Genomic DNA, 25,128 nt, shown 5'->3' on the forward strand with positions numbered 1-25,128 from the left:
CTAAGTCCTCCCCACGGGTAGGCATCCTTGGCATTCCCTCACTGGGATATGCTTCCCAGTGTACCTTGGTAATCCTGTGATAAGTGGGAGTCCTACGGCCTTAAGTGGCGGGATCTCACACTTACGCAGGCCACTGGACGACAGCTGAGTGGCGCGGTTATATTGGAACCCCCATTCATTAGTCACTAACGTACGTCGTAGTGACTGAACGAAAGGGATCGTCTCGGTTACGTATGTAACCCTCGTTCCCTGAGGAGGGAACGGAGACGTACGTTCCTCAGCCACATCAGCTGTGCTGCTGGAACGCGGAGTTCAGATCTTGGCTCCGCAGCAGATACATAATGCGATGTTGCCAGCGTACTTCCTTATATACCCACGCGGTGGGGCGGAGTTACGTATGCAAATTCCGCATTGCCCATGGCATTGGCACGCCATTGGGCGCTGTTAAACACCTCGAAGGTAATTGGCTTCTAGGCGAAACCCCCATTCGTTAGTCACTAACGTACATCTCCGTTCCCTCCTCAGGGAACGAGGTTTACATACATAACCGAGACATTTTTTAATCGATTGACCGCACTAGTTGAAAAATATAAATTTGTTGCTTTGGCTGTTTTTGATGTGCATCATGCCTCTCGCCATTTCTGATGCTTTTGATTTGTCAATTACATCAATCCACATTTGTGCTGAAAGCTTTCGTCTTCAACCTGTCAGAGAGTTGGCACCATGGTGAGTGATAAAAATCAGTTCCATGGATGTAAATTTAAAAATAATTTCATCCAGAAATCAGAAAAGACTAAATATATAACAGTTTAGTGCAAACGAAAAGTACTTTTTGAAAAGTAATCAAAAAGTATTCAGTTACATTACTTTTATAAAGTAATTGAAATAGTTACACTACTATTACTGTTTAAACAGGGTAACTTTTAATCTGTGACCTATTACATGTCCAAAGTAACCTTCCCAACACTGTGTTGTGTATATGATATGATGAATGACGATAGTTTGATCAAATTAAATAATGAAATGCTGTGAAGTGACTCTCAGAGCAGCTCTGCAGATGAAGTTAATGTGTTCATGTCCTCATAGTGAGATGCAGATGCTGAAAACACCAAGAGTTTCACTCGTGCTTCAGTATGTGTTGTAGACCAAACTGCGGCGCTCATTCACACATATGATCACACAATATGATTCATTGTACAGCCCTGCATTTGATTTATTTATCCAAAATGGCAGTATTTGAAAAATACAAACGGTTCATGAAATTGAGCTAAACCATTTAGGGCTTTGTAAGTAATAAGCAAGATTTTAAAATGTATGCGATGTTTAATAGGGAGCCAGTGGAGTGTTGTAGCATGTACAGGGTGAAAAGCAATGGTCCTAGCACTGAGCCTTGCGGTACTCAATACTGAACTTGTGATCGCTGTGACATCTCTTCATTTACTGCTACAAACTGAAAACGGTCAGATAGGTATGATTTAAACCATGCCGATGCAATTCCACTAATGCCAACATCATTTTCAAGTCTATTCAAAAGAATGTTGTGGTCGATGGTATCAAATGCAGCGCCAAGATCGAGTAACACTAATAGAGAGATACAGCCACGATCGGATAAGAGTAAATCATGTGTAACTCTGATGAGAGCCGTCTCAGTGCTATGATACGCTCTAAATCCTGAATGGAAATCCTCACAGATACCATTTCTTTCTAAAAGGGAGCATGGTTGTGAGGACACTGCCTTTTCTATTATTTTTGACAGAAAGAGTGGATTTAAGATTGGCCTGTAATTGACTAATTCTGTAGGATCAAGTTGTGTTTTTTTTAATAAGTGGATTAATAAATGCCAACTTAAAAGTTTTCATTACATATCCTAATGACAAAGATGAATTAATGATATTAAGAAGAGGATCTATGACCTCTGGTAGCATCTCTTTCAATAGCCTAGTTGATATAGGGTCAAGCATACATGTTGATTTAGATGATTTAACGAGTTTAACCAATTCTTCTACTCCTATAGCAGTGAATGAGTGTGTGTGTGTGTGTGTGTGTGTGTGTGTGTGTGTGTGTGTGTGTGTGTGTGTGTGTGTGTGTGTGTGTGTGTGTGTGTGTGTGTGTGTGTGTGTGTGTGTGCGTGTGTCTCCTATAGCAGTGAATGAGTGTAATTTTTCCTCAGTGACACTGCGATGCTCTGTCTGATGTGATACTGTAGTAGACGCTGCATGGTTAAATAAAAAAAGTATAAATAAAATAAAGAAGTTCATAAAGTCATTACTGATGTGCTGTTTAAAAACATCAGAAGTTGAAGCTTTATTTTTGGTTAATTTAGCCACTGTATCGAATAAATACCTAGGGTTGTGTTTGTTTTCTTCCAAGAGAGTCGAGAAATAAGTAGATCTAGCAGTTTTTACGGCCTTTCTGTATGCAATCATGCTCTCTTTCCACGAATCGCGAAAAACCTGCAGTTTTGTTTTCTTCCAATATTATTGATCGGACTGCATTGACACCATTGTATGAGAACTGAACTGAGCTGGACGATGACATCAATGTTTTCTCTAGAGCAGCTGTATAGATAAATTAACCATTATTTTCCTTTTATTGCCACTATTTTTAAGTTATCACTATAAAGCTGCTTTAAAACAGTCTGTGTTGTAAAAAACACTATATAAAAAGGTGACTTGACTCGACTCAACTATTACACCCAATAAATAAAATAATACACTTCAAAATAAAATAGCATCATATGACCCCTTTAATAATAACTACATCCAAATGAGAGTAAACATCTTTTGATCAGATCACCTGATGTTAGGGGTGTAACGGTTCGCGTATTCGTACCGAACGGTTCACGGGGTGAGTTCCAAATGGAATCAGTATTCCCTATTTTATCATCCCTATGTGAGCAGGACACGCGTGTGCCATATGTAGCAGTTTGGAATGCACTTGGCAAAGGGAGCGGCGTAATTTCCTCATTATCTTCAGCTGGGATGTTCCCGTGACAACGCAGCGCCGGCATAAATAAATATACAATTAATATTTTTAAGAGTTATATTACTTTTTATATACAGTATTACAAAGCATATTTTTATAACCTTTTTAAAATAAAAAAATAATTTTTATTTGCAACAGTTAAGCTAAAAAAAGAAAAGAATTATGCAGATAAAACTGCAACATCTGCTGCAGTGTTGCCAAGTTCATACATGGGCTGTTTTGCATGTCCGCAGGTTGAAGCGACCCCAATTGTGTGATATTTAGCCCCGGGAATGCGTATTTTAGCAGGCAGCCCTACCAAAAAGACATATATTTTACCCCCCATACGAGATTTTTACTGAAAAAACCCCACTGAAACGAGACAGGGCTTGTTTTGGGCTAGTTTTGAGTAGCGATTGGGCGGGTTTTGTTGTGAATATCTGGCAACACTGATCTGCTGACGGACACGGTGCTGCGTTGTCATGGGAACATCCCAGCTGAAGATAATGAGGAAATTATGCCGCTCCCTTTGCCAAGTGCATTCCAAACTGCTATATACGGCACACGCGTGTCCTGCTCACATAGGGATGATCAAATAGGGAATACTGATTCCATTTGGAACTCACCCCGTGAACCGTTCGGTACGAATACGCGAACCGTTACACCCTTACCTGATGTATATCTTAATGCCAAGTGTAAACCAGGCCTCTTACTGTCCCACATACTTGAGTATCTGCAGTGAGCAGTTTGGATCCTCCAGTTTGTCAGAGAGCAGCTTGACTCCTAAATCTCCTGGGTGATTGTAGCTCAGATCCAGCTCTCTCAGGTGTGAGGGGTTTGAGCTCAGAGCTGAAGACACATAACCACAGCATTCCTCTGTCACCATACAGCCAGACAACCTACATACAGACACACAGAAAGATCATCTATATCCACATTATGACCGTCATACTGTAAATAATCTCTCATATGTTCTTAATACCTCAGTATCTGCAGCTGACAGTTTGGGCTCTTCAGTCCTTCAGTAATAATCTTCACTCCTGAATCCTGCAGGTCATTGTTACTCAGATCCAGCTTTCTCAGGTGTGAGGGGTTTGAGCTCAGAGCTGAAGACACATAACCACAGCCTTCCTCTGTCACCATACAGCCAGACAACCTACAGACACACAGTCAGATCATCAATAGACACACATCAACATTATGACCGTCAGACTGTAAATAATCTCTCATATGTACTCAATACCTCAGTATCTGCAGCTGACAGTTTGGACTCTTCAGTCCTTCAGTAATAATCTTCACTCCTGAATCCTGCAGGTCATTATTACTCAGATCCAGCTTTCTCAGGTGTGAGGGGATTGAGCTCAGAGCTGAAGACACATAACCACAGCCTTCCTCTGTCACCATACAGCCAGACAAACTACAGACACACAGTCAGATCATCTACAGACACACATCCACATTATGACCGTCAGACTGTAAATAATATCTCATATGTTATTAATACCTCAGTATCTGCAGCTGACAGTTTGGGCTCTTCAGTCCTTCAGTAATAATCTTCACTCCTGAATCCTGCAGGTCATTGTTGCTCAGATCCAGCTCTCTCAGGTGTGAGGGGTTTGAGCTCAGAGCTGAAAACACATAACCACAGCCTTCCTCTGTCACCATACAGCCAGACAACCTACAGACACACAGTCAGATCATCTACAGACACACATCCACATTATGACCGTCAGACTGTAAATAATCTCTCATATGTTCTTAATACCTCAGTATCTGCAGCTGACAGTTTGGGCTCTTCAGTCCTTCAGTAATAATCTTCACTCCTGAATCCTGCAGATTATTGTTACTCAGATCCAGCTCTCTCAGGACACCGTTTGAGGATTGAAGAGCTGATGACACAATTTCATAATGCTGACCAGCGAGATAACAGCCAGCAAGACTAGAAGAAAAAAATAAATACAGAAAAATAAGTTGGGGTTCATTATGAGTTTCTTTAAAGACGCAGCAGTGGCTTCTTAAAAAATAGAAAAAATAGCTAAGTAAATAATTAGCAATACAAAAACAAAAGGTCAAATATCATGGAATATGTGGTAAACAGAGGTTGACATTAACTTAAAAAAATATATATATATTGTTTTGCTCACCAGCCACTGTGGTTAGTGGTTTTCCAAAGTTACTAGCCACTCAGCATTTTCACGGGCCACAATTCTGACATCGATGTCATGGGGGAAACTGCCATATATATTTTTTTAATATTATCTCATAATTTGGCACCAGGTACATTAGGCTGCTGTCACTAAGACCTGATGCACGGATCTATTCATTTATTCATTCATTTAAAAGACTTAATTTTGTAGTAGGCATATAGCTAGTAAGCCATCAGTTTTTGGTTATTTGTATTTTTTGCTTATAATTTTGAGTGACAGATGTCGTGTTTGATTTAGCCTATTTTAGTCTGAGCTATTTTTTACGGTGTTGACAGTATGCTAAAACAAAATAAATAAAACTATTGTATAGCCAACAATTTATATTTGTATCCCCAGTCTCTCTCTTTCTGTAGGGGAAATTTAAATGTGAGATTCTAGAAACAAAATTTAAATTTAGCGGGATCGGTTGGTCTGTGAAAGCCACTACTACAGAAAGTTTTGTTCACTTCAAGTTCAAGTGTAGTTGCACTGTTGTTTCCCGACACACGCTTGAACTTTTCAGACTGCCCGCTCCTGTTCAAAGTACACCAGTTACCGGCCCCTACTGTCTTTCACTGGAAAATTTTCACACGGGAATGCAGACTAGCATACAAATCCTGTTGTCACCGGCGTGCAATGAATTCTGGGAGAGGGTAGGCTATGAAGAGTGCATCTGTTGTATCCTTCATTTGCCTGAGAAACAAAGGGTGCGTTTGAAGTCCCTTTCAAATTGACTGCTATTATGAGAATACTCTACAAAATGGGCACTTTGGCATAATTCGTATTGTTTGTTTAGGCGTGAAAGAGAACGCGATTCTGGTACACGGTGTGCGTCACAGACAGGACATTCACAGGCAATGCAACATTCACAGACAGCACATATGAGCGCGCTCATAAGTGAGTAAACATAGTAAGTGACCTGTCAAATTGACTAGTGTTTTGACAGCGTTACTGGCCACAGTAAATTTTTACCCGCATTTGCCAGGTATTAATTTCAAACCATATATATATATATATATATATACACCCGTATTTGCCGAGTTGGCAGGTAATGTCAAGATCTGGTGGTCAACAGAATATAATTCACAATTTGAAAACATAATTCACATTGAATGATCTCAGTCCACACTAGTGTTTTCCAAAAAAATTTCGTCTACACTGAATCATCTGAAATGCGTAAATCCCTTTACAGTGTCAGTGTTAAATGTTATATAAGCCCAATAAGATGGTGTCAGACAAAAATGCTAATTATTTCCATATTTCCTGGGATTTCCCTGTTATTAAGAACTATTGTAGAGGGATTCACATTGCCCTAAAATATATTTTTGTGTTTATCCATTTGGAATAGCGTCTTCAAAAAGATGTTATTGCTGGACGCTGGTCTTAGGTTAGATGGAGGGACAAATTGTAGAAAAAGACAAATATGTTTTGAAATTTATACAGATTAACCGTCTGAAGTCTGAGGGGTTTTGGGTATCTGGAGAAGTTCTGACATGCCCTGTCATTTGTGCTTTTTTTCAGTTTCTTAATACCATTAATGGCTAAAGTCTGATAACACTCAATTCAGCACAAACTGGGCTACAATAACATGTGAGCAGCACGTATGTACATGTTTGTATTTTGGAGAAAATAATGTATGCATGGTCACTGATATAAGGTCACAAAAAACATTCAATATGTTTCCACAAGATTTCTGAAAACTGGTTCTTGTTGTCTATAGTTTTTGCTTCTAAATAATGTAAACATCATCCTGCCTACTCACTCACATAAAACAATACATTGATTTAAATGTTGTAAGACACTTTTTGTTTACAAAAGCCATGTGTGTGGAGGCGTGAATGATCATAAATAATGCTGTGATTGAGTCAGGTATGAGAGAGGGAACTACAAGAAAGAATGTGAGGAAAAAAGAAATACATACATTTTGTTTGTAGATTATTTATAATATCGTTAACAATGTAATCCAAATATAAATGAAGGTCAAAGGCACATTTTGAGCACACAGTCATATCTGGAAACTGTCACAATTACCATGACAACAACTACAGTTCAAAACAACATGAAAACTGCCACAATTACCATGACAACAACTGCAGTTCAAAGCAACATGAAAACTGCCACAATTACCATGACAACAACTACAGTTCAAAGCAATATGAAAACTGCCACAATTACCATGACAACAGCTACAGTTCAAAGCAATATGGAAACTGCCACAATTACCATGACAACAACTACAGTTCAAAGCAATATGAAAACTGCCACAATTACCATGACAACAACTACAGTTCAAAACAACATGAAAACTGCCACAATTACCATGACAACAACTACAGTTCAAAGCAATATGAAAACTGCCACAATTACCATGACAACAGCTACAGTTCAAAGCAATATGGAAACTGCCACAATTACCATGACAACAACTACAGTTCAAAGCAATATGAAAACTGCCACAATTACCATGACAACAACTATTGGATTGATGACCCAAGATGGCGGCGCGAGTAGTTCGCGAGGCTCTGGGTCTCTCCAGATTCTACAATTTTGCGGTTTTTTCCTGCTCATCTCGGGTCTGTTCGTTCAGAATAGTTGTGCCTTAACATCGTACACCCGTGGTGAGATTTTGGATATTGGTTTGCGAATTTCCGACAGTTTTATGAACAATCTTCGACTCCTTCCTGAGATCGCTAGGACACCCGAGGCTATGCACTCTACCCGGCCGGGCGGAAGTGCTCGCAGGCGGCGCCGAGATCGTAAACAAAGGCGGGGGAAAAGCGGAGGACTGAGAGCTAAGCTAAGGCTAAAACTAAGGCTAACCCCACATCGGCTCTCTTTACCCAGTATTTTCCTTGCCAATGTACGGTCGCTAGTGAACAAAATGGAGGGGATTCGACTCAGCATCACACACAGCAAGAAACTTTTGAACTGTAACGTCCTAAACTTCACGGAAACCTGGCTAAACGGCGGAATACCGGACACCGCTATTGAGCTAGCGGGATGCCACACGCTCCGGGCGGATAGAACATTAGATGGCTCCGGTAAGACCAGAGGTGGTGGATTGTGCATTTACATTAACAAAGCCTGGTGCACAAACTCTGCTATTGTTGGGAGTCATTGTTCAGCTAACCTCGAGTTTCTCATGGTTAAATGTAGACCGTTTTATCTACCGCGGGAGTTCACTTCCACCATTATAACTGCAGCCTATATTCCCCCGGATGCTGATGCCAAGCTTGCTATGAAAGAACTAGGGCTGGACCAGAATATTCGAATATTCGTTCGATGGGTTGGTATTCGATTTTCAAATTTGTGATTCGAATATTCGTTGTTATTGTTTTTTCGTGAACACCTGGCATCCCGCTCAAAACGGCTCTCATTCGCGCTTGCATATGTTTACACTATAAAATCACTATAAAATACAATACTTTTTTTCAATTATCTTATAGCCAAGCCATTTTTAATAGCCTCGTTATACTTAATAAATATATTTGCTTCTTCTTAGTGTTCAGTGCACCAGAGCGCACAACTGCACAAGCTTATTTGGCAGAAGCCATGTCGGAGCTTGCATTTTGGGTTAAACTGCGTTCGTTTGACATTGTGGAAAATAGAATAATATAATCAAAATGTATTATCCTTTTTATACGTTAGGGATGTGACGGTGAAAAAAGATTCCCTCAGCGTTTCCCTCATTGCTGTGCTTGTGCGCTGAGCGGCTGAACGCATGCAGCTCTGCGCCGCGTTTACTTTCAGTTTGCCAATTCAGGGGCGGGTTGCTTGAATTGTGGGTTCATTAGCTATTATTCTATAATGAAAAACATAGCAACAAAACAGTACAATGACAAACTCCCTTAAGTAGGCGCTTTTACATCGCTTTAAAACCAAATATTCCGCGATCATCTTGTAATTTAGCTCCTCGCTCTTGTGTAGAATATTATCTGACTGCTGCTGCTGATGTGCTGAGACGCCCGTTAGTTTGGCTCGAGTGGCACGTTCAGTTTTTTAATTGTAGTTAGTCTTAGACCCGAGCCTGGCCGTGTCCTACAGCTTACCAAAACTATCGGCCTGAGTCCCGTGATTTTTTCTTTTATTTTTTTATCCTCCCTATTAGGCCTACACATCGTTACAGCCATTAAAATAGTTCAGTTTTGTTTTTAATGTCAAAGTAGTTATATTTTGTTTCGTTTCTTTATTAAGTTAATTTAGAAAAATGTTTAAAGCATTTTTTTGTTTGTTAAATTAAAGTTTTAGTTGTTTTAAAGTAATGACCAAGCGGCCAGCAGCTGACAGTGAGTTAACCGCATGTTTGATCAATTTAGCCTCTCAAATCAACACTGGACTTTTCTTACTTATAATGAAATCCATAGATATAAAACACTTCAAGCATCACAATGTTGGTTTAAACATTTAGCCTACTATCACCACCACCACCACAGTAAAAAGGCATTTTTGACAAGCTGAGGCTGATGCTGCTCGCAACGGCGCAAATGAAACAAATAAAATGAAGTGACGTGACGTGTTTTTTTTTAAATTAATTTATTCATTTTTTATTTAATTTGTTTTTTTATTTTAGTGCCATATAGAACCTTTTTTTTTGAGTAAACATTCCTCCCTATTACACATTGTTGCAGCCATTAAAATAGTTCAGATTTGTTTTTAATGTCAAAGTAGTTATATTTCATTTAGTTTCTTTATTAAGTTAATTTAGAAAAATGTTTAAAGCTTTTTTTTGATTGTTAAATTAAAGTTTTCTTTTTTTAAAGTAACGACCAAGCGGACTGAGTGAGTTAACAACACATGTTTGATCCATTTATCCTCTTAAATCAACACTTAACTTGTCTTGCTTATAATATGTTTTTTTTTTTGAGGAAACGTGTTCAAAAATAAATAAATAAAAATTAGGCAGGTTGTCTTAACTTACACCTCTCCGCAAAATTAATATAAATCCGATCTTCAATTCTTGCGCTATGCACATTTAACGGAGTTCATGTCAACGAAAGCAACAGATATGAGCTGCATTATAGGCTATTCATCAGCTCATTTCAAGATCAAAGACCGTAATATCAGAACGAGTGATCTAAGCACTGTAAGAGCATTGAGTCTCATTAATGAAGATGATTGTGTTTTTGAGCATCTAAGAGGTTCGGCAGTTTGCGTGTTGGCTTGCTTTCCTCATTTGCGGCGATACTCTAAACACTGCGAGCCGTCTTAACAGTCGTGTTGTCATAGTCTCATGTTGTTTCCACCAGCGCTGCACACCTCATTGTTTCTTTTAATTAATGAATGTCTAAAATATAAAAAGAAGGAAAAAGCCCGCGTTTGAGGTATGACGTGAAAATTGTCCCGAAGCCTGGCCCCAGCGGCAGAAATAGGGGCTCTTAGTCTGTTCTATAACTGAACAGAATTATTTTTACTAGCTACTATAATATATCAAAACTGGGACGTAACAGGTCTGTGTGTTTTGTATCACTATTCATTGCCCGTTCGCGGAGCATTTAAGCCCTGCCCGCGTGAGGTGTGCCGCTTCTCCTGATTCCAGCCTTTATTAGAGAGAAGGATATGTTCAGCTCCTTCCCTCCGAGGCTTCGAATATTCGATGTTGATTACTACAGAAGCTTCGAAGCTCAAAAAATGGTATTCGGACCAGCCCTAGAAAGAACTTCATGCAGCCATCAGTAAACAACAGACTGATCACCCGGAAGCTGCTTTTATTGTTGCAGGTGACTTTAATCATTCAAACTTCAGTGCTCCCCAAGTTTCACCAGCATGTTTCCTGCCACACCAGAGGAAACAAAACCTTAGACCATGTTTACACAAACATGGCTGGCGCTTACATTGTGACACCCCTCCCCCACCTGGGACAGTCAGATCACCTGTCTTTGTTCCTCACCCCCAAATATGCACCCCTCATCAACCGTGTGAAGCCATCAGTGAAGACCATCAAGGTGTGGCCTGCGGGGGTTGATTCCACACTCCAGGAAAGGTTTCTACACACAGACTGGAGTGTGTTTGCTTCTCAAGCCACCAGTGGCGCTCACACAGACATTGACTTCTACACCTCCTCTGTATTGGATCATATCAATACCACCATTGACAGTGTTACAACCCAGAAACAGATCACCACATACCCAAATCAGAAGCCATGGATGAACAGGGAAGTGCGACTCCTGCTGAAGTCACGCAATACTGCCTTCAGATCGCTTTCCTTCTTCTTTTTAAACCCAAAGTGCTCCCACACATCTGCTTTTAAGCATGAAGGCGCTGGATTTATATTCGCCGCCATTTATTTGAATCTCCTCGCTCTGACTCCGTAAACAAGAAGAGGTAGACGTCGGCGTAAAGTTAGTAGTACGGGTAACTTGCTCTACAGCGGTACCTGCAACGCAAATGGGGGTAAACACGGGGATTTGAATGGGACTTATATATCGATACTCGCGGCTTAAAAATCGATACTTTCTTGGGAGAAAAAATATCGATTTATATCGCAGAATCGATAAAATTGCCCAGCCCTACTGCCTGCCATCGAGCACATCCAGAGGAAACGCTGCCTGCATCGAGCTCGCAGCATCCTCAAGGACTCCTCTTACCCAGCCCACAGACTGTTTTCTCTCCTGCCCTCCGGGAGGCGTTTCAGGATCCACCGGACCAGCAGACTAAAGAATAGTTTTTTCCCCAGAGCTGTCTCTTTACTGAACTCAAACCCCCACTGATCCACTTCCCTCATATACTGATAACTCTCCTACCTCACATCCGCCTTCACTTTGTTATTTGCACTACCGACTGTTTATTACAGTAACAACTGTTTACTTATGCATTTTGCACTACCACACCGTAACTGGATGATGCTCATTTGCACTGCCGACTGTTATTTACAGTACCAACTGTTTACATTTGTATTTTGCACCGTACTTCTAACTGTACTGTAATATGCAATCACTTTCCACTGCACTTTTACGCTTTTTTTCGGATAGCTTCTGTCCATAATTTATTGCACTACCTTAATCCACTGCCATATTCCTCATTTTAGCCTAACATATCATTGTTTACCTCTATCTGTAAAATTCTGTTTATAGTAATTGCCATCTGTATATTATATTATATTCATAGTACATATCCACCTGTAATTTCTGTTTATAGTAATAACCATCTGTATTTTATTCACTGTACATATTCACCTGTAAATTCTGTTTATAGTAATAACCATCTATCTATTTATAGATATATTTATATATATTCAGTACATATCCATGTCCTGCACTTATGCAAACGTTGTATATCCTGCACTTGCTGCTATTGCACTTCTGGTTAGACCTAAACTGCATTTCGTTGCCTTGTACTTGTACTTGTGTAATGACAATAAAGTTGAATCTAATCTAATCTAATCTAATCTAATCTAATCTAACAACTACAGTTCAAGGCAATATGAAAACTGCCACAATTACCATGACAACAACTACAGTTCAAAGCAACATGAAAACTGCCACAAATACCATGACAACAACTACAGTTCAAAGCAATATGGAAACTGCCACAATTACCGTGACAACAACTACAGTTCAAAGCAACATGAAAACTGCCACAATTACCATGACAACAACTACAGTTCAAAGCAATAAGAAAACTGCCACAATTACCGTGACAACAACTACAGTTCAAAGCAATATGAAAACTGCCACAATTACCATGACAACAACTACAGTTCAAGACAATATGAAAACTGCCACAATTACCATGACAACAACTACAGTTCAAGGCAATATGAAAACTGCCACAATTATCATGATAACAAATGTAGTCTAGTTCATTTTGCTGTGACCTAAAGTAAAATTTTGAGAAGGTCATTAGACTGAACTGCAGTGAATCTACTACAGACTACAGATATGCTTAATTTAGATTCATGTTTATTTTACTGCAGTGTTTTCAGAGGTAGTTGTTTATTATCTAGTTCATAGTAGGAGTAAATCTTTTCTCTTACATAGGAATAATTTTAAGTTTTTCTAAATCTTTTAACATATAAGAGGTCTCTGTACCATTGAAACATCCTGCAAGAATTTTTTTTTGCATATGACCGCCTCTAGAGCAAGACATCAACCAATAGTTTTACATCATTGCACATAGGCCCTGCCCACTGGTGATCAGTCACTTTGACACTTCCTGTTTAAACAGCTCATTTGTGTCTCTGTAGTGGATGGATTATTTAGAATGGCGTCCTGGATCACATTAGAGGATTATGTTTTTGTCTGGAGCATTTGACTGCAGATTGTTTTGTAAATGAGACACAGTGTGAGGGACAGTTTGCAGAGAAACTTGTGCAACAATAAAGCAAAGTCAACAATATTGGATCTGACAGCAGCTAGATCTTAAAGCTAAAATATGTTCATAAAGGCATGAGCAGTTTAATAATACTTTGTCTGTAAATGTTTTATATGAGTGTTGGAGGCTTTGATATTTTGTCTTATGCCGTGACATTAGCCGATTATAATGCTGTCATTTACTGACAAGAGCCGCCCCTTGAAAACGGATGATTTCCGACAGAGGGTCAGAATGAGGTTGGAAAATCATTCATGTGTATTTGTGGATTATTAACAGCACAAGTCAGTGGTGCCAAACTCAGCTCCTGATTAGCTGCATCAGGTTTGTTTAATTAGGGCTGAAGCTAAACTCTGCAGGACTGTGGCCCTCCAGGGAACTGAGTTTGACACCTAGTATAAGGGAACATTAAAATAAAATCCATGTCATGGCCCCTTTAAAGATGTTAGATTCATTATTAATCATGACTCTTCATTAGTGAATAATTAACACTCACAGAGCTTTTTTGCAGTTGCTCACAGCTGGTATCAGTCTTCTTCTGCCCCCATATGATGTGGTGTATTTCATGGGGTTCAGCTCATCCAGCGGCTCCTCTGAGATCTGAAGCATGTAGGCGATTGTTGAGCAGTGAGACCGAGAGAGTTTCTCCTCTGAGTGTTTGTCTGATTTCACAAACTCCTGAATCTCTCTGGACAGAGTCTGATCTTTCACTTCCAGCAGACAGAGGAACAGATTGATGGATTGATCAGATGAGAGATGATCCTCATCATCATACTCATCATGGTTCTCTTTGATCTTCTGTTTAATGTACTGTGTGGTTTCTCTGATGTCCTCTGAGCTGTTCTCTGTGTGTGTCGGTAGATCCTGTAAGAGTCTCTGATTGGACTCCAGAGAGACGCCCATCAGGAACCGCAGGAACAGATCCAGTCGTCCATTCTCACTCCAGAGGGCTTTATCTACTGTTGATGTTAGTAGATGATACAGAGAGTCAGAGTCATGTTCATATTCTACATCCAGAAGCTGCAGTGGTTCCTTGTTCTTGATCACATGAGAGTAAAACACATAGAAAGCAGCGAGAAACTCCTGAATGCTCAGATGAATGAAGCTGTAGACTTTCCTCTGATGAATCACATATTCCACCTTAAAGATCTCAGTGCAGATCCCAGAATGCACTGCGGCGTCAGTGACGTCTATGCCGCTCTCTCTCAGGTCCTCCTCATAGAACATCACATTGCCCTTCATCAGCTGTTTGAAAGCCACTTCAGCAAGTTTCACAATCACTTCTCTGTTGGACGGCAGGAGTTTCTCTGGATCTCTCTCTTCATACTTCTGATTCCTCATGTTGATCTGAATCAGCAGGAAGTGGATGTACATTTCAGTCAGAGTTTGAGGGATTTCTGCACTCAGATCTTCTTCCAGGAGCTTCTGAAGCACAGTGGATGAGATCCAGCAGAAGACGGGGATGTGGCACATGATGTGGAGGCTTCTTGCTCTTCTGATGTGTGAGATGATTCTGCTGGCTTGATGCTCGTCCCTGATTCTCTTCCTGAAATATTCCTCCTTCTGAGGCTCATTGAATCCCTGAATCTCTGTCAGACGGTTGATGTATTTGGAGGGGATCTGATTGGCTGCTGCTGGTCTGGAGGTGATCCAGATGAGAGCCGAGGGAAGCATCTCTCCTTTCATGAGCTTTGACATCAACACATCCACTGATGAAGTCTCAGTCACATCAGAAACTTCCTGAGCGTCTGAAAACCTCAGTGTGATTCTGCTTTCATCCAGACCATCAAAGATGAACACAACTTTACACTCCTCATAAATCTTTGGGTTCAGATCTTGAAGTTCAGGATGAAAGTCCAGCAGAAGTCTGTGAAGACTGTACTGATGATCTCGGATCAAGTTCAGCTCTCGAAATGGAAGCACAAACATGAAATCTACATCCTGATTGGCTCTTCCCTCGGCCCAGTCCAGAATGAACTTCTGCACAGAGTCGGTTTTTCCGATTCCAGCGATGCCTTTAGTAAGGACAGTCTTGATCTGCTCTTTCTCCTCACGTCCTGGTTCAGGTGAGGCTGTAAAGATGGCATTGCAGTAGATTGGAGTGTCTTGTGAGTGTTGTGTTCTGACTGTTTTCTCCATCTGTAAAACCTCATGTTCTTCATTCACTCCTCCTCTCTCTCCCTCTATGATGTAGAGCTGTGTGTAGATCCTGTTCAGGAGGGCTTCATTCTCCTGGAGTTTCAGTCCCTCAAATAATCTCTCGTACTTGTTCTTCATGCTGGTTTTGTGCTGGTCTTTGACTCTCTGTAGTTCTTCATCCACTGGTTGATCGTGTGTGTTCAGGGACGCAGTGACGGTTGTGTTGTTCAGACAGAAGACTGAGGCGGCCCCTCCAGAGATGCTTCGGTTTCTGTCCACTATGCTGAAGAAAACAGATAAAACAAATATGTAAAATAAAGAAATGAATGTATAAATAAGATTGAAATGTAAACCACATTGTAAAACAATACAGATGACAATCCTGTAAGATATTCATTATACAGAAAATATATTACTTCAATTGTAGTTTAACTTTTAAAGTTGATTGTCAAAATGTTTACAAAAAAGATAAAGTAAAAATTCATTTTCGATTAGTGTTGTCAAAAATATCGATATTTCGATATGTATCAATACTGAAATATCTGAAATGATACAATACTCAATTTCTACAGTATCGATACCAGCTGCGCCTCCTCTCATTCAATTTTTTACAATAAAGATTATCCAATGTTATTTTAAATGTGATTACTTTTTTATATTCAGTTTCTTCCCTGAATACAATACTGTTAGACTTACCTGACAAAATAAAGCAGTCTATTTCATTTGTATCTTTATTCTATTGTGTTTATTTGTGCGATTGTTTGTAATTTGTTTATTTTTTCTTATTTTATTACTGTTTACTTGTCTTTTTAAATTAAATTTGAGATCAAGCTTCCTTGTACCTGGTCCTACCAGACTCTCATACATTTCATTTGTTCAGAGAGTCTGGCCGCTCTCCATTGACCAGCGTTCACTTCCTTGAAGGCGGGAACTCTGGTCAGATCCAATAGTTTTAAACTTCAACAGAGCCACTCTGGATCTGCCTTAACCAATCGCTGACGTTTGGTCGTGACGTATTTTGTGCGCCGTTCGCCTCTGTTTCTCACATGGAAGTCCGTAAAAATAGCTGTGCAGCACCTCAGTAATTAAACCTTGTTCATTCAGATTGTGATTTACTCACAGTGGAGAGTTTTGTGATCGGGAACGGCTGCTCAAGTGGTCCGTAACATGATTGTGCTGTAAATATCATATCATATGCTTGGTATGATAAGAATAAATGCTGCCGTAAATAACGGCCCAATTCAAATGTTTACGTGCTTTTCTTCTGTTTATTTTTTGAGCGGTCTAGAGAAGTCTAGAAATTCATCCAAATGACAGCGAAGCGCAGCCGTACGGTGCTCAGGGGTCAAAAAGGATATAAACAGTGAATTCTGAAGTGATATATTCTTAAAAACTCAGAGATGTGGATTCGGACAGCAATTAAATCACCACACAACCTTGGTGTTTGTCTGAAGCAGGAGGTGGGAGACGGACGGCAATAAAATCACTGACTGACCCCTGTAAATGATGACCACACCTTCTGACTGCACGAGAAACAATTACCGGGGCTTCAGCAACTTCTTCAGCACTAACGGAGCGAGCTGGAAAATCACACTTTTCCCAGGACACAATCATGACCACCAACAGAACTCAGCACAGATTGTTCTTGCTCCGGCTATAACTTCTGGTTATTCGGTAGCGGTGCCACAACAGGCCGAACGGCTTCACTCGCATCTTTCTCCGCCGCCATTACTGAACTACAACTCAAACTAGCACATGTCATCAATGTCATCGTTCTCAGCCACGCCCTCTGTTCGCAGATTGGACCGGTAAAAATTTGTTAGGAGAAAACCTAAGACTATACCGCAGTCCCAGACGGAGCACTGAAGGAGGGCGGAGCCAGGCTAGCTTCATTGTGCTATATGTAAAGCAATTAGTAAGCAAATATTTGTGAGATAATTGCAATGGTAATTGATAGGGTTCGACTGATACAGATTTTTTAGTGCCGATGCCGATACCGATTTTTTTTTCATCAGCCTTAGTCGATGACTGATACGGGCTGCCGATTCTCTTGAGCCCATATTTGGAGCCGATACTGCTTTTGCTCCCTCAATTTACATCATCCTCTCCTTGAACTGTCACCTTATCGTGGTGGAGAGGTTTGAGTACCCGAATGATCCTGGGAGCTATGTTGTCAGGGGCTATATGCCCCTGGTAGGGTCTCCCAAGGCAAGGAGGTCCTTGGTGATGGGACAGACCAAGAACAGTTCACAAACCCTTATGTCCACAACCACACCAAGGACCGTGACGTCGCCCGGCATGGCGCAGCCGGGGCCCCACCCTGGAGCCAGGCCCGGGGTTGGGGCTCGTATGTGAGCGCCTGGTGGCCGGGCCTCCCCCCATGGGGTCCGACCGGGCTCAGCCCGAAAGAGTGACGTGGGGCCGCACTCCTGTGGGCTCACCACCTGCAGGAGGGAGCATAAGGGGCCGGTGCTTTGTGAATCGGGCAGCAGTCGACGGCGAGGCCCCCGACGACCCGATCTCTGGACACGGAATCTGGCTTTAGGGATGTGGAATGTCACCTCGTTGGCGGGGAAGGAGCCTGAGCTTGTGCGGGAGGTCGAGAGGTACCGACTAGAGATAGTCGGGCTCACCTCCACGCACAGCTTGGGCTCTGGAACCACACTTCTCGAGAGAGGCTGGACTCTCTACCACTCTGGAGTTGCCCATGGTGAGAGGCGGAGGGCTGGAGTGGGTTTGCTTATAGCCCCCCAGCTCAGCCGCCATGTGTTGGAGTTCACCCCGGTGAACGAGAGGGTCGCTTCCCTGCGCCTTCGAGTCGGGGATAGGTCTCTCACTGTCGTTTGTGCCTACGGCCCAAATGGCAGTGCGGAGTACCCGGCCCTCTTGGAGTCTCTGGGAGGGGTGCTGGAAAGTGCTCCGACTGGAGACTCCATCGTTCGGCACCAGGACACCCTAGGCCGGAGGTCGATGATCGACTTTGTGGTCGTGTCATCAGACCTTCGGCCATATGTCTTGGACACTCGGGTGAAGAGAGGGGCGGAGCTGTCAACTGATCACCACCTGGTGGTGAGTTGGATCCGATGGCGGGGGAGGAAGCTGGACAGACCCGGCAGACCCAAACGTACTGTGAGGGTCTGTTGGGAACGTTTGGCCGAGCCCCCTGTCAGAGAGATCTTCAACTCCCACCTCCGGCAGAGCTTCGACCGGATCCCGAGGGAGTCTGGAGATATTGAGTCCGAGTGGACCATGTTCTCCACCTCTATTGTCTCTGCGGCCGCTCGGAGCTGTGGCCGTAAGGCCTCCGGTGCCTGTCGAGGCGGCAATCCCCGAACCCGGTGGTGGACACCGGAAGTAAGGGATGCCGTCAAGCTGAAGAAGGAGTCCTATCGGGCCTGGATGGCTTGTGGGACTCCGGAGGCAGCTGACCGGTACCGGCAGGCCAAGCGGACTGCAGCCCGGGTAGTCGTGGAGGCAAAAAATCGGGCCTGGGAGGAGTTCGGTGAGGCCATGGAGAAAGACTATCGGTCGGCCTCGAAGAGATTCTGGCAAACCGTTCGACGCCTCATGAGGGGGAAGCAGTGCCCTACCAACACTGTTTACAGTGGAGATGGGCACCTCTTGACCTCAACTGGGGATATCGTTGGGCGGTGGAAGGAATACTTCGAGGATCTCCTTAATCCCACCGACATGTCTTCCGTTGAGGAAGCAGTGGCTGGGGACTCAGAGGTGGACTCATCCATCACCCGGGCTGAAGTCATCGAGGTGGTTAAAAAGCTCCTCGGTGGCAAGGCACCGGGGTTGGATGAGATCCGCCCTGAGTACCTCAAGTCTCTGGATGTTGTGGGGCTGTCTTGGCTGACACGCCTCTGCAACATTGCATGGCGGTCGGGAACAGTACCTCTGGACTGGCAGACCGGGGTGGTGGTCCCTCTTTTCAAGAAGGGGGACCGGAGAGTGTGTTCCAACTATAGGGGGATCACACTTCTCAGCCTCCCCGGGAAAGTCTATGCCAGGGTACTGGAGAGGAGAATTCGGCCGATAGTGGAACCTCGGATTCAGGAGGAACAGTGTGGTTTTCGTCCCGGTCGTGGAACACTGGACCAGCTCTATACCCTTTCCAGGGTGCTGGGGGGTTCATGGGAGTTTGCCCAACCAGTCCACATGTGTTTTGTGGATTTGGAGAAGGCATTCGACTGTGTTCCCCGTGGCATTCTGTGGAGGGTGCTCTGTGAGTATGGGGTCGGCGGCCCCCTGCTTAGGGCTGTTCAGTCCCTGTACAACCAAAGCAGGAGTTTGGTCCGCATTGCCGGCAGTCAGTCAGACTTGTTCCCGGTGCATGTTGGACTCCGGCAGGGCTGCCCTTTGTCACCGGTTCTATTCATAATTTTTATGGACAGAATTTCTAGGCGCAGCCAAGGGCCGGAGAGTGTCCGGTTTGGGGACCACACGATTTTGTCACTGCTTTTTGCGGATGATGTTGTCGTGTTGGCTTCCTCGAGCCAGGACCTTCAGCGTGCACTGGGACGGTTTGCGGCCGAGTGTGAAGCGGCTGGGATGAGAATCAGCACCTCCAAGTCCGAGGCCATGAGTCTTTCCGCCGTTGAAACACTGATTTAGCGATTACACCACATATATACATGACAGTAAGCTGTAATGTATTTTCAGCATAACTTCATTCATGTTTATTCTTTAGTAAGAGATGATCGATCCCTTCACAGATGATCGCGTTCACGCGTGTGCGCCTAACCCTACTTAATGTTCGTGTGGGAACTTGGTGTGTTCCGCGCTTCAAACAAGCCGACTGTGAACTGTTAAAGATTGCACCCGGAAACCGTTCGGCAACGTTACACGCGTAAACTGAACCTACCCCCCCCTCCCAAAACAAAAACTCTCCGTTTCTGTGCGATTCACACAGAACCCACACAGAAGTTCCTAACCCCAAGCTATTTGCATATTTCCCTAAATACAATGGCAAGCAGTTTTATAGACGACGCATTCAGCATTTGCATTTTCCATTTGGATGCACACACTTGCTTAGCTATAGTTGCAAGCACATATAGAGCAACGTGTTTCCATTTTCAAAGTGTATGGCAATATTTCAACTAAGTCAAACAGTTAAAAGATGCTTTGAACGTTTAAAACTTATCGTTGTTTTGAAGAGCAGATTGCACTCTCTGCTAGTGGAGGGGCGGTGCATGAACTGTAGCTCAGAGCTGCCCGTGGACGCCTGTCTGTAAATAATGCCGGGAAAAAATATCGGCGAACGCAGCAGCCTTGAATCTGCCGATGCCGATACACGTAAAAACACAAATATCGGCCGGATATATCGGTCGAACACTAGTAATTGATCAACGTTTATGAGAAAAGGCTTAAAAGCTTTATCATATAAAGGGATCTCTTCAGAAGAAATTTTTAATTGCCTAGACTTTCAATAGACGGACAAAAAAATCAATTGTATTAAAAATATCTATTTGACAGTTTATGCAGCGTTTTTCCCCTGTGGTATCGAAAATGGTATCGAATAGAGATAATTTTTAGGGATCGTATCGAAGTTAGAAATTTCAGTATCGATCCGTGACAACACTATTTTCTATCACTGAACTTTTGTCTAGGGATGCACCGGTTGACCGGCCAAAAACCGGAACCGGACGGTTTTTGCTTCTAGCGCGCGATCGGTTTTCTTTATATTTTTCTGCCGATTTTTCCGGAAGTGCGCCCGCGTGCACATACGCCTATATTGCAATCGCGAACATGTCACTTGTGTGTTACAAACGGAACCTGGAGAACTGAGGGAAGAGATGAGATACGCTGAAGGGAATGAAGAGCCGCTTTCCTGCGCGAGCTGAAGTTGCGCGTGTTTACCTCTCCGCCCTGCACAAGTGTAGATAGTGAGCGTTTGTTCAGCTCAGCTTCTCACGTGTTGGATCGGATGAGAACGAAACAGACTAACTTGTGACAAAGCCGAAATACTTCTTTTTGTAGCCTAAAGAAGAACATGCATGCACTTTTGAAATGAAATACTATCAGTTCTGTAGCCTATAGGATGATCATTTTTATTTAGTAACACTTTAGAATAATGGTCAGTAGTTAATATTAGTTAACAACATTAGTTAACATCAGGGCCTAAAAACGGGAAAAAATTTCAATCGGTTCACTCCGAGCAGAATCGATATTTTAACGTTTCCGTTTTTGCGTTCCTCATTAAACATTACTGTTCCGAAAACGGTTTGATTTGAAAAAATAACGGTTGATAACGTTATTTTAATTTAATTTAGCCAAACAAACAAATATGTATAAATAAAGACTTATTTTCACTCAATAATAATATAACGCATAATAATTAAACTTGAATATTTATTTCATAGCATTTTTAAAACCACAACAGAAATACATGCATTAATTACAAAGCATAAACAGCGGGACAAATATTGACCTGTTTTAATGGAGCGGAAAGTGCCCTCTATATGCCTATTCTTTTCAGAAGAGTGAGAACATTCTTTGTACATAACTTTTTTTTCAACACGACTTGTTTTAAAAATTGCATAAATAAAGAATAAATAAACTGGATAACCATTGCTCTTTTAATGCACCGTCAACTGGTAATTTCAAAGCAAACACACGTCCTTGCATCCCATAATCAAACTCAGTCAGCTAATAAAGCTTGATCATTTAATGCAATATAACGCCATTTAATACGAAGCATCAACCGTCTATATAGAAAACATTGTCCTGTATTGGCAATCTGAAAGACTATAGGACAAATGTTTGATAGATGCTATAGCCTACTTGGACAGGCTTAAACGGAATCCACAAACTAGCCTAAATCAGACTATTTGAGCTTAAAGTCCGTACTGCTTATTTAAACGTACGCAAAGAATGTCCTCCAATACCTGCGCTTTCATTGATGAGCTCAGTGGGGAAAGAAATGAGCTTGAGGCGTGTAAATGCGCTCACACTGACTCGCGTTACCGGTAGATTCATAGATGACATGCTGTAACTCTATTCATGATTGGGCACTGCCAAATTACAACATTAAAGAGAACGATAAAATAACGTTATTAACCCGTTAATGGTCATTTCAAATTAACGTTTCTGTTCAGAACGATTCAAATTGATTTTGATTTTGTTTTCGTTTTCGTCCCTTGAACTGGTTCAGAGCCCTGGTTAACATTAACTAATAATGAACTGCACTTATAAAACGTTTATTAATCTTTGTTAATGTTAATTTCAACATTTACTAATGCATTATTAAAATCTTGTTAACATTAGTTAATGCACTGTGAACTAACATGAACAAACCATGAACAGCTGTATTTATATTAACTAACGTTAACAAAGATGAACAAATACAGTAACAAATGTACTGCTCATGGTTAGTTCATGTTAGTTAATACATTAACTAATGTTAACTAATGACCATTATTCTAAAGTATTACCTTTTATTTTACCTTAAAATTACATTGACTTAATTTGATTTAAAAAGCAATTTAAAAAAAAAAAAATTTTTTTTCGTTGCTCTAAACATTATTTGATTTAACATTTTGGAACAATTATATACTTTAGTTTTATTGAATTTCACTGGTAAAGACTTTTTTCTTTACACTGAATTTAAAAACAAATGCTGATTTAAGTAACATCTTTGTTTGGATTGCAGAATATGCAGTTGTTGCCTTTAATTTCACCTTTCAGCCTTTTAATTTCCTATTTAATTTCCTGCTAATTTCAGATTGCGGACCTGTTTTCATTAGCCAAAAGCCGATTTAGCCTGTTAAACACCAAATAAACATCTTGTTCATGTATACTTTCATTATTTTATTGTGTGAAAAAATAAATTAAAATTGGAAATCGGAATCGGCCATGTAAAATCATGATCGGTGGATCATTACTTTTGTCCATAGATTTAGTTAAACTATAGGTTTATCCTTACCTGGGGTCAGAGGTCACTGCTCCATCACTGAAGTTAAGAGGCTGACGCATGGATCTGTCACTCTTCAGAGACACACAGCTGGGATCTGGGGATGAAGAGCTCTTCCTCTTCCTCTTCTCTCTGTTCTCCATAATGAGAAACTGACTTCAGACCTGCATATGGAAACACTGAGAACAAACACAACTCTTAATATCTCACACACTCACGCACTCACACTCACACTCACACACACACACACACACACACACACACACACACACACACACACACACACTCTAAAGCGCTGCAGAAGTATTTAAATGAGCAATAGAGGTAGCGTTACATGGGTGTAGGAAAATTAAGACCCGTTTAAAATTATTTAAGACCTAGAACTCAATACTTCAGCGAATTTAAGACTTTTTAAGGCCTAAAATTTTGATTTTGAAATTCTAGACTTTTTAAAGGTGCCCTAGAATGATTTGAAACAATATTTTAAATAGTTCTCTGATATCTACATAGAGGGTATGTGGCTTATTTAAGGTCAATAATTGTCCAGATACGGTTTTACAGGTCCATTTACAACTCTAAAAATCTTCCCCAGGATGAAATGGTCTGTTTTTGCCTTATTTGGAAGGGTCATGAATATTAATGCCGAGTTCTGCTCTGATTGGCTGTTGTACTGCGCGGCTCAATGACAGCAAACACATCTACACTATCCCTCATGACAATGGAGAGATTAGGCGTTCAACCATATATGTTTGAGCCTGTTTCTGACGAAGATGCAGATATTGAGGAACAACAAACTGTTTTGAGATTGGAAAAGGACGCTTCTGAGTGGTAAGTTTAGTATTTATTTTCATTAAGAACCTGCAAAATTGTCACGTCCATACTAGAACTTCAGCCTAAACGATAACAAGCATATAGCATTAACTTTACACGTCAGAAGTCACAACTTTGTTTTTGTTTTCAAATGACTATCGTTTCAAATTAAGTGGTGGAGAAGGTGATGTTAGCTAGAAGGATTGAGTGAGCTATAAGCATCTAAACTAACGTAGTTAGCTCCTGAGTTATGTGTTGTTGATGAAATATAGGCTAAATTAGATTTCTATCCGACAAAAGGGATCGACATATGCATCTACGGTTGTATTTTGTAATTTATGACAACACTGGCAGGAAATAATATTAACCTTTGTCATTAGACATACTATTTAGTTATGTATGCTACTTGGCGTTTCCTATTGTTACTGTACTAGCATCTTGCGTTGGATCTAGACAACAACAGGGATATTATCGTTAATGTTGTCTCTCTAAGAAACGTTCTATTTAATCAGAAATTGTTTAGACAGTCCATAAGTGGATAAAATCACTACTTCCTGCTTGTGGGAATATAGTTCTCCAGTATCAGACGCGGAGCGAAGCCTGTTTGATATTGTCCCAGGTTTGAAAAACTGTCCGTGGTGAAATGGGCTGAGCAAACTTACAACTTTGAATTAAATTGTTGCGGTATCCGATTATAAATAAACATCAACCATGCCTGTTGACATGTTTTATCTGTGGGAAGGGTATGAACAGTCACATCCCCTGCACAGCCTGGAACATAACATTTGTTTCCATGATCTGCCA

At 41.4% G+C, this 25,128-nt stretch overlaps 1 protein-coding gene across 2 annotated transcripts in view; it reads right to left on the reverse strand.

Moving 5' to 3' along the window:
- LOC307129814 (protein NLRC3-like) overlaps nucleotides 1-25,128 on the reverse strand; it is a 42,568-nt gene that overhangs the window by 13,771 nt on the left and 3,669 nt on the right. Inside the window, exons 2-8 of one of the 2 annotated variants that reach the window (XM_079822571.1) lie at nucleotides 23,527-23,693; nucleotides 13,954-15,879; nucleotides 4,730-4,903; nucleotides 4,469-4,642; nucleotides 4,208-4,381; nucleotides 3,947-4,120; nucleotides 3,690-3,813 (exon numbers count right to left, since the gene is read on the reverse strand). In XM_079822571.1, coding sequence (XP_079678697.1) covers nucleotides 3,729-3,813; nucleotides 3,947-4,120; nucleotides 4,208-4,381; nucleotides 4,469-4,642; nucleotides 4,730-4,903; nucleotides 13,954-15,879; nucleotides 23,527-23,657 — 2,838 coding nt within the window. In that variant the 5' untranslated portion in view covers nucleotides 23,658-23,693 and the 3' untranslated portion in view covers nucleotides 3,690-3,728. Of the gene's footprint in view, nucleotides 1-3,689; nucleotides 3,814-3,946; nucleotides 4,121-4,207; nucleotides 4,382-4,468; nucleotides 4,643-4,729; nucleotides 4,904-13,953; nucleotides 15,880-23,526; nucleotides 23,694-25,128 lie in introns of those variants that run through there. The other variant, XM_079822572.1, reaches the window with a different exon arrangement.

Source organism: Gobio gobio (genome assembly GCF_949357685.1).
Source record: "Gobio gobio genome assembly, chromosome: 7".
Taxonomy (NCBI): domain Eukaryota; kingdom Metazoa; phylum Chordata; class Actinopteri; order Cypriniformes; family Gobionidae; genus Gobio; species Gobio gobio.